The sequence below is a fragment of the Orycteropus afer genome, unplaced genomic scaffold (genome assembly GCF_000298275.1).
Source record: "Orycteropus afer afer isolate SDZICR_OR568_19922 unplaced genomic scaffold, OryAfe1.0 scaffold00327, whole genome shotgun sequence".
In the NCBI taxonomy this organism is placed as follows: domain Eukaryota; kingdom Metazoa; phylum Chordata; class Mammalia; order Tubulidentata; family Orycteropodidae; genus Orycteropus; species Orycteropus afer.
In genome coordinates, this window is record NW_006921914.1 from 2,313,318 (window position 1) to 2,323,973 (window position 10,656).

A 10,656-nucleotide genomic window follows, 5' to 3' on the forward strand; every position below is an offset into this window, starting at 1 on the left:
TTATTGAGGTATAATTCACATATCATACAATTCTCATGCGTTCTTATCTAAAAGATAGATTTTTTTGTTTTTCATTTAAAAAAATGGTTAAACAGATTTTAATGAGGCATTCTCAGAATTGTAAGCTTTTATCCTACGGTGGGCCAAATTAGAGCATGGAAATGTTACTGTAGTTGTTATGTGCATTCGAGTTGGACCCGACTCATAGCGACCCCTCCTTGGGTTTCCAAGGCAGTATCACTACAGAAGTAGATTGACCAGCCTTCCTTCCTAGGAGTGGCTAGTGGGTTTGAACCACCAGCCTTCTGGTTAGCAGTCAAGTGCCTTAGGCACTGTGCTACTACAGCTCCTGGGAATGTTAGTAGGAATACTAAGTGTGTTTGTAACATTTGTATACAATACTTGGTCTTGCTGTACAGGTTGGTGTATGACAGAGAGACAGGAAAACCAAAGGGTTATGGCTTCTGTGAATACCAAGACCAGGAGACAGCCCTTAGTGCCATGCGGAACCTAAATGGGCGCGAGTTTAGTGGTAGAGCACTTCGAGTGGACAATGCTGCTAGTGAGAAGAACAAAGAAGAGCTGAAGAGTAAGTATAAATCCAACTTGTATGAAATATGGGATAATAAAGATGAGACAGTGAAGATTTTCTGTTTAGAGTATGTTCTAGAATATACTGAAATGGTTAGCCACACAGTTTCATTACTGGATAGACTTGAGGTGCTTTAGTCAGAGAAGTATATCTTTGAGAAACAAGGTTAAGCTGACATTGAAAGTCCTTCAGTTTGGGCCTGGAATTGGACTCACTCCTGTGGCTAACTTTCAGCCAAACCATAGACAGGCCTACGAGCTGAACAGCTATACCAGAGAGTTGTACTCCTTAGAACAGTGAACCGTGGGAGATCAGAAGGGCAGCACTTGCATAGGGAGAAAGCTAAGGAGGCAGGAATGCATAGATGGGAAGGACATAGAGAAAGGGTAATCACAGGGAGGAAGTGGGAGGAGAACTGTTACATTGTGGAGATTGAAATCAGTGTCATAAAACAAAATATGCATGAACTCTTGAATGTAAAAATCTGCTTTATAAAATTGCACCCAAATCCACAATAAAATTTTTTTTTTTAAAAAAAGTGCTTCAATGCCAAGGAATTGATTTCCAGTTAAAGATGAATTTATTTAGGCTCATCAAGCCATCGATAGGTGCAAATCATGTTAGTGTTTGCCACTTCTATGACTATGTTGTCAGATCTCTAACTGGTGGGGTGGTAAGGCATCTTACATTTTTTCCTCATGAACTCTATTTGAAATTAACATCTTTTTCTATTTAAACATTTTGCTTCTTCAGTGTTTTGTCAAAAGAAGTTCACAGTCCCTTCTTTCCTCTAAGAGCAGAAAATACACTGTCACTTGCCTCTGTAGAAACAGGAGACTTAGAAATCACTTATTTCTCAGCTCCAGAGAATTTTAGAAGTTATCAATTGGTCCTTAAAGTAACCCTGGAAAGTAGATGCTTGAAGTGATTTAGATCTTTATTTTCTCTCCTTAACTTTCTTATACTTTCTTCCTGATCAGGCCTTGGCACTGGTGCCCCTGTCATTGAGTCACCTTATGGAGAGACCATCAGTCCGGAGGATGCACCTGAGTCCATTAGCAAAGCAGTTGCCAGTCTTCCACCAGAACAGATGTTTGAGCTGATGAAACAAATGAAGGTGGGAGGAGACATTAGGTTATGAACAAATCAGATAACATCAGATTTTTAAGGAGTAAATAATAAACAGTGGAAATGGTTCCCCGAATTCAAATAGGTGTGCCTGTAGACCACCATTTCCTACAGCTTCAATATTCCATATATGCATAGTGTATTTTACATGTTAGGCAAAGAGCTTCACATTTTTGTTCACAAGGAAACACACCTATACAAATAATCTGACTGGGTTTTGTGGCCCATAGAAACCAGATGTAGGTATTAAAATATAGTATCTTTTTTCCCTAAATGACAGTATTATGGTATTTGAAATGCCTCTTCTCTTGCTATCTATGACCAAGATTTTGTGTGCAATGCAAAAACCAATGATAGTTTAAAGAGCCTTTTGAATATTGCATGTCTTGAATGGGAATAACACTAAATCGCTATTGACTTCTCAATAGTAAGTATTGAACCTTATAATGAAATCTGCATATCTTCTCAGCTTTGTGTCCAGAATAGTCCCCAGGAAGCCCGGAACATGTTGCTCCAGAACCCTCAACTGGCTTATGCCTTGCTGCAAGCACAGGTGGTGATGAGAATTGTGGATCCAGAGATTGCCCTGGTGAGTGCTTCTGGTTCTTTTATGGAAATGATAGGGTAAACCTTGGGTGGAGTGGGAACTGCCTGATTGCTTTGTTAAATGGAAAGCTCATGGGTTTGTCTTTCTACTTTTTAGAAAATTCTGCATCGCCAGACAAATATCCCAACACTAATTGCAGGCAACCCTCAGCCAGTTCATGGTGCTGGGCCTGGCCCAGGATCCAGTGTATCAATGAACCAGCAAAATCCTCAGGCTCCACAGGCCCAGTCTTTGGTAGGGCTTTATGCTTAATATTTCTTTTATCTGTCTTAGAATGGTCAGGAATCATTCTACTAGAAATGATCATTTTAATTTCCAAGTGTAAAAACAATTTCCAGATTGCATAGTGCATGGCATCTAAATGAATATAGGTTCAGTTCTAAGTTTGTAAAGCAAAGAAAGTTCCTTCTTGTATGCTTTTCTTTTTTCAGGCTGTGTGTGTGTTTGTCTGTCTGTACCTGTTTGTGCATATGTCTCGCACTGTGGTTGACACTTCATTATTCCATATACATTATCTCACTTAACCCTCAAAGCAGTTGAATGAGGTTGGCATCCTTATCACCATGCTTATTAATGACCAAAGTTCACTTTCCAAGTATGACACAAGATTCTGAGACCATAAAAAAACATACTGATACATTTGAAAGTTTAAAAATTTCAGTATGGAAAAAGAAATAAACCAAAGACAAATTGTGAAAAAGAATTTGCCACATAAATAATAGAAAATAGGCTAATTACCTCAATGAAGAGCCCTTAGCCACGTTATTTATAACAATGAAAACTTAGAAACATTTTCAGTGTGCATTGATGGAAGAAAGGATGAACTGTGGTATGTTTAGCCGTTGGAATACTCTACGATAATTAAAATGAAAAAACTGCATACATCAACATGAGTGACTCTCAAAAGCATAATTCTGTATAGCAGTTAAAGTGGACTGAGCTATATTATATCAACACAGCGCAAATAAATAATGAGTACCATTCAGAAGTAAAGATAAGTGACTGTGGAAACATTCCAAAATGTGGGCTGTATGTGTCAGCATAAACGTTGAAAAGGTGTTGACTGAGCTGCAGAAGAATATATTCAGTAAGTAATAATTTATATTTATTCAGAATTCATAGTGATTATCTAGGGAAGAGAGGAAACAGTATGCAATTAGAGAAGACCATGCAGGAGACTTCAATTGTGTATATATTTCATTTTCTAATCTGTATGGTTATTCTTTGTACAGTTAGTATATCTGGGATTTTTAATAATAAACAACAACAAAAAAAAGCCTCTTATAAATTAGTAAGAAAATTATCAAAAACCCAGTAGAGAAAAAGTGGGAAAAGGACATAAACAGTTCACAAAAGTGAAAATACAAATATAAACTATAGGAAAAGATGTTCAACCTCAAAATAAGCTAAATATGAATAGGAACTACCATGAGCTACCATTTTTCATCTATCAGATTGACAGAGGTAAATAACTTGGATAGTACAAAGGTATAGGGCAGGGGCTGGCAAACTTTTATAGGCCAGATGATAACTATTTTTGGCTTTGAGGGCCATACTGTCTGTCACAACTATTCAGTTTTGCCCTTGTACCAAATCAGCCTTCAAAAATACATAAATGAATGAGTGTGGTTGTGTTCCAGTAAAATTTTATTTATTAAACCAGGCATATTTGGCCCATCGGCCATGCTTTGGCAATCCCTGCTATAAATAAATAAATACTTTTCAAAAGATGGACAGGAAGTAAATTAAGGCCAAGAGGGGTTGACTGGTCCATATTAACATAATTATAAGGGACAAATCCAGGATTTGAAGCTTGTTCTGTCTGTCCTCACCCATTTTTCTCATAACTACCTCACTATATAGTTTCCCCTTATCAGTTTTAGAGTTTTGTTTCTGTTCAGTATCTGAAAATATACAATATATGACTTTTGTTGTAACCTAGTTTTTATTCTTTACTGAGCTCTTTCTTTTCTAAGGGATTGCTCAGTTCTTTGGAGAATGCACAGATGAAAAGATAACATTCTTTTTCCTTCAAGGAACTTTAATGTAGCATTAATAAAAACTGTTCACATTCTCCCAAAAACTAGAATTATATCTGAGGATAGATATGAGAAAAGATAGGTCAAATAAATTATTTCATCTTAAAAATTTAGACAACCAGAAGTTGTTTTAAAAGTAGTTCCAGTCTCTTCTTTCTTTTTCAAGGCACTTTTTTCCCCCCGATTACCAGGCTATAATCATGAAGTCAGCAATAGGTGGCACATGCTGCCTTGCCATACACATAAGATTTGGCAATTTCTAAATTTAGAATATGCTCCATCTTAACTATGTTGTATGTAACCAGATTCATCACATGCAAATTGCTTCTGTGGAACTCAGAGCATGTTATAAATCTAATGCTATATAGGATGTGTTGTTGTCAAGTGCCATTGATTTGGCTCTGATTCAGCGTAGAATAGAATGAAACACTGCCTGGTCCTGTGCCATCCCCACTATCCTTGGTATGCTTGAGCCCATTGTTGCATGATAGATACTCTTCTCCAGGGACTGGTCCCTTCTATAACACATACAGAAAGGATGTTTGGTAGAATACTTGGTGGTGGGGTGGGTCAATTTAAAGAGGATTTTAAAGTCATAGACTCAGCATAGTGAATCTCTGTGGAGCCAGTTACATACTCTTTTTTTCTCTTGGTCAGGGTGGAATGCATGTCAATGGTGCACCTCCTCTGATGCAAGCTTCTATGCAGGGTGGAGTTCCAGCACCAGGTCAGATATCAACTGCTGTAACAGGACCTGGCCCTGGTTCCTTAACTCCTGGAGGTAAATTTCATTTAGAGTACTTTGCTAAATTTTTGTTATAGCAAATGCCACAGTATAGCCAAATAATAATGTGGTACAGTGATTTTGATACACAATTAATATACTGTTGGCTCTGGTGGCATAGCGCCTAAGGCACTTGACTGCTAACCAGAAGGCAGGCAGTTCAAAGCCACCAGCCACTCCTTGGAAAGAAAGTTGGGCAGTCTACTTCTGACCACCTCGGAAACCCAAGGAGGGGTTGCTATGAGTCGGATCTGACTCCATGACAGTGAGTTTGGTTTGGAGAAAGTGTATATCCCAGGTAACAAAAATGGTTGATTTCTTATATACAAATTCTGTCAGAGCTGGTGAGTTCGAACAACTGACCTTTTGGTTAGCAGCCAAATGCTTTAACCACTGCAGCATCAGAGCTCCTTATCTGTCTGAGTAATACAGCAGGGAAAAAGAAGAAAGTAAAGTAGAAAAGTACAGTAAAACTTCCAAATTAATGAGGTGGGAAATGGAGTGAATGGAAACTTAATCAAGCTAGCAAAAAAATAGGGAAAAGAAAACTGATGTGAGGTAAGTAAATGTACAGTAAAATGGAAGGAATAAAATGAAGTATACTTGTCATTCCACTAAGTGTGAATGCACTGAATTCACCCATTAAAATCCAAAGACTATTAATTGATCAGGTTAAAAGAAAAACACATGAATAAAACACACAAAATATATGGTCAGATTTTTTATTTAGCAGTCATGTTATAGAATTGTGGTTCCCTAAATATAATCAAATCAAACATAACAAAAAGAAAAAGAATTTTAAAAATTATATGTTCATTGAAAGTGTATATAGGCAGTTAATAGAGTATTGCTACTATAGTTGTAGCTTTCCATTGTTCAGTAGTTCTAATTAAACTATTTTACTCAAAACTTAAAGAGGTTATTAATGAAATAACAATTCCCCATATTAGACATCTATATAAACACTTTGAAAAACTTGATGGCTATCTATTTAATTTTTTTGATGTCACAAACTTGCTTTTTGTTAATATGTCTCATCTGGATTGGATTGATTACACAACTCGGGATAATTTGACTCTAAATTCTGTTTTGTAGAGAAACTAGTCTCATAGAGCTTGGTTGATAAGCGAAAAATGAGAAAGTTTTTCAAAAAATTTCAGCAGATTAAGGATTTTTATTTATCTACTTTATCCTATACAGTTATAGTTAAATTTAAATTATCTTTCAGTGAAAGAAAAAGATTCTGTATTTTACACATTTTTGAGTTATAGGTACCTAACTTACCTTAAAATATCACACCTTGTAATGTGATCCTGCTGCACATAGCAAGAATGCAGTCTTGTCTTCGTGCTCTCCCAGGTCGGGCCTAAGCTGTGTCAGATGAGAGATGGACATTCATGGTGAAAGGGACCACTCTTCCTGCTTTGCCCACATGGTGTCTTGCCACTCCTCTCCTCCTTGCTTGATGGTGTTGCATGGAAGGGTGTTGTTGTTGTGTGCCGTCGAGTCGGACCCAACTCATAGCAACCCCTCCTTGGGTTTCTGAGGTGGTATCACTACAGAAGTAGATTGCCCAGCCTTCCTTCCAAGGAGTGGCTGATGGGTTTGAACCTCCAGTCTTCTGGGTTAGCATTCAGGTGCCTTAGGCACTATACACTACCGGAGCTCCTGCATGGGATGCAGAATTCAGCCACTCTCTCCCGACCCTACCTCACGGTGGCTGTGCAGTCTTTCTGACCCAGCAGACATCCCTGACTTGTCCTCATATTTTACTGCCTGTCTGGTCTTCTCCACAGTGGGGAGTGCCTTGCCATACACCCCGTGCTATGCACCGCAGGCTGAACCTCCCAGGATGCACAAGTGTGCTTTCACTGGCCCTTTGCAGTGCCCTGTAGCACTCCAGGTTGTCCCCCAAGTTTGTGTGGCAGTGTTGTTCCTGTTCCCAGCAACCCCTCTGGTCCCCACTTAAGTGTGTGGGTGTATGTCTTGAGAAGAAAAAGGGGAATGCCGTGTAGTCGCACTAGGTGCCCTGTGCTAGCTTTCTTTGGGACGCCATTGTAATGTTTGATAAGACCCACGGGAGGCACGCAGGAGCAGATGAGGGCCATGTGGTATGTGTCCACTGGTGCCATGTGAAGTCATCCTTGTGTGAGTAGTCACAGATGGCCCCGGAAATGTGGACTTCTCACAGGGAAAGTTCAGGGATGTTGGGCCTCACTCGATAAGCTTTTTTTTTTTTTTGACATAATCACGTTTGTGTTGTAGTCTAGAGTAGTTTTAAAATTTTGTTTATACACACCATCTGTGAGGCCCTGAGTTTAATCTGACCCTTAATTGGGGGGTGAGGGGAACCAAGTATGCAGTCCATGACATATATAACTCACATGAGTTGAATAACACCCAGACTGGTTTATACTCTGTTCAATAAGACAAGTACACTGAGCATTCACTTAAATATTTTAGCAATGACAGATTACTGTAAAAGTCTTTAAATGTGTGCTCTCAATTTCTGTACTTATTTTGTCACAAACTGTTGATCTACAGTTCGTGAGTCAGGGCCATCTCTGGACCACACTTTGAGTAGCTTTGTGCTAGTGGATAATAAAAAAGTAAGGACATAGAGCAATTAAATAAGAGTCAATAAACTTGCTTTAACATATATAGAGAGCCTTACATCTATTGATTGAAGAGTATACTTTCTGTTCCCTGGATGATCATTGGCCATAAAGTAAAATAAAGCCTTAACAAATCAGAAAAATGGAGATTTTACAGACCAGTCTTTGATTATAAGCCAGTAACATTTTAAATAAATAATAAAAAGGTGACTGGAAAAAACCTTAGGTAATCCTTGGATTTAAAGAAAATAATAAATGTATAAAGTATGTATAAAAGAAAAAAGTATTCTTTATATAGAAAAGTATGGGAAATAATGAGTAGTACTTGATAGAAAATGAATATCCTTAAAGACTATATTTTTAAAGAATATAAGAACATTCAAGTATTAGTTTTAAGAAATTAGAAAAGTAAATAAACCAGAAGAAGCCAAGAAAAGGGAGTTAAAAATAAAAGTTGAAAGCAAGTGTAAATTAAGGTAAATAATTCAACTTTCAGATAATTTTTTGTAAGTTTGTAGCATTTATACTTCTGAAATTATTAAAACTTACTCTACTAAGATTTTTGAGGTACCACGTATAAAGCTCTGAAGAGAGAAAACACCCTAGTAGAAAAGTAAACAAAATGAGTAGGCACTTCATAGAAGAGCAAATCTAAATGACCAACAAGAACAAATTCATTTCTAGCCAGGGGATTGCAAATGAAATAACACCTAATATTGGTGGGGAAGGGGTGCTAATACATTGCTGGTGGAAATGTGAAGTTTTTCAGCCTTTTTATAAGGGCTATTTAAAACGCAGATTGCTGGGGTCTCCAACTTTCCAGTTTCTGATTCATTAGCTCTGGCCTGGGGCCTGAGAATTTTTTTTTTTTTTTTAAGAAATTACAAAGTTTTATTAAAGGATATAAAAACAAAGCATTTCATGAAATGGGGAAACATGAACACCCAGGCATGTTTTGAAGGCAGCAGTGTGTTTTGAATTGGAGATAGAGCTATACATGCAGTTTTTATCAGGTGAAACAATAGGACTGTGTTTTATAGGCACAGAAAGGTGAAGGGGAAGCATAGCAGACTTTACAAGGGTTTATTAAACTGCAGTCTTAAACTCTTTAATATCAGTTGCATCCTGAGATTTGTTACATTCTGAGGTTGGGTACATCTGAGGCTTGTTTAATAAGATATTCTGTCAAAGATAATCAAGTCATTGTTCTGTTACAACTATAGCCTGCCTTTCTCCTTATCTTAAGGTAACAGTTCATGCTTTTAGAATTTGCAATGAGTCAACAGGAATGAAGCAAATATTTCAGTGAATGGAGTCCAGTGTGGAAGGGTGTCAGGAAATCATAACTGAGGCTTGGTTAATTGGTATTTGCTTCACCTTGGTTAAAGAGTTGAGGTAGTTACAGGCTCTACCCTAAATATCAATTCTGATCTTATTTCTGAACTCGGTGGAGGGGAGGGGGTGCATGCTTGAAAAAGACATTCTTTTAGATGAAACTGAGTAAACATCCTCAAAAAGGCCTGAGAATTTTTATTTCTACAAATTCCTAGATGATGGTGATGTTGGTCAGGGTACCACATTCAGAAACACAGATTTAGACCAGTTCTTTCACTTTACAAGGAGCTCTGGTGGCGCAGTCCCTAAGGTGTTTGACTGCTGACCAGAAGATTGGCTGTTCAAACCCACCAGCTGCTCCATGGAAAGAAGATGAGGCAGTCTACTTCTGTAAAGATTTACTGCCTTGGAAATCCAATGGGGGTCGCAATGAGTCAGTATCGACTCTATGGCAGTGGGTTTTTGGGTATTTTTTTTTCCTTCACTTTACAGATGAGGAAGCCTAAAAATATTAATTATGTTAAATCACTTCTTTAGAATCACAATTTCTTGGTAGCAGAGACAGGAATAGCTCCCAGTGCTTCAGGTTCTTAATCCATAGGTTTTTGTTGCTTAGCATGTTAAATGGAATAGAGGAATGTAAAGTGTACTTGCTATTTTATGGAAGTATTAATGAACTGCAAACAGTTCAACTTGTCTTTTCTCCTCACTCACAGCATGTATTGTTCCTTTGAGGAAAAGAGAATTATTACTATGTGGAAAAGACCAGACAAGGACTTGTGGTACATGATTATTCTTTCTATACCTGTCATTATTCCCTCATTTCTTAAAGTAAACCAGTGTTACTCAACTCTACTAGATCCAGTGTCCCCTTTTCATTACAGATATTTTGTAATAACTTTTCACTATCCTGAAATCAAAGTCACAGATGATAAACCTAGTTAATGTGATTTTAAAAAAAATCAGTAAAATACCTTAAACTGTAATAAAAGGAGAAGTAAAAAGAAAATAATTTATAATAAAAAACATGTTTTTAATGCAGGTGTACAGGCACAACTACAGTAGTAAACAAAATGTAGTAGTCAGATGCTTGCACCTGTACCTAGCACCATCATGAATACAAAAGCTAAAAATGTGGACAGATAAAAGTATGTTGCTTTGACAACTCAACTACCACAAGTGCTGCTGACATTGATGATGTACTTTTCTGAAATGGTGAAAACACTTGGTAAAATTCTTAATAAAATAAATTTGTAGTACCCTTAATTAGTCTAATTAACATTTCTGAAAATTCAGTGCAAAGAAATCTGTGTTTACAAGTAAAACAGGCTTAGGTTCTAAGTTCAGATAATTATGAACAGGTTTGCATTTATGCGAATCTTCAGTGAGACATTTGAAAGTTTACAAGACAGGGTAATTCTCAATTTTTTGATACTGTCTCAGGCATTATAGGATATCTAGTGTCCCTGGAAGCTCTGGTGGCACAGTGGTTAAGCGCTCAGCTGCTAACTGATAGGTCAGTGGTTTGAACCCACCAGCCACTCCATGGGAGAAAG

At 37.5% G+C, this 10,656-nt stretch overlaps 1 protein-coding gene across 1 annotated transcript in view; it reads left to right on the plus strand.

Annotated features, from left to right (window-relative positions):
* The window catches only part of CSTF2 (cleavage stimulation factor subunit 2), a 27,774-nt gene that overhangs the window by 1,555 nt on the left and 15,563 nt on the right, over nt 1–10,656 (plus strand). The window contains exons 3-7 of the mRNA XM_042782452.1: nt 366–589; nt 1,573–1,709; nt 2,190–2,309; nt 2,424–2,561; nt 5,024–5,147. Of these exons, the coding sequence (XP_042638386.1) occupies nt 366–589; nt 1,573–1,709; nt 2,190–2,309; nt 2,424–2,561; nt 5,024–5,147 (743 nt within the window). The remainder of the gene's footprint in view (nt 1–365; nt 590–1,572; nt 1,710–2,189; nt 2,310–2,423; nt 2,562–5,023; nt 5,148–10,656) is intronic.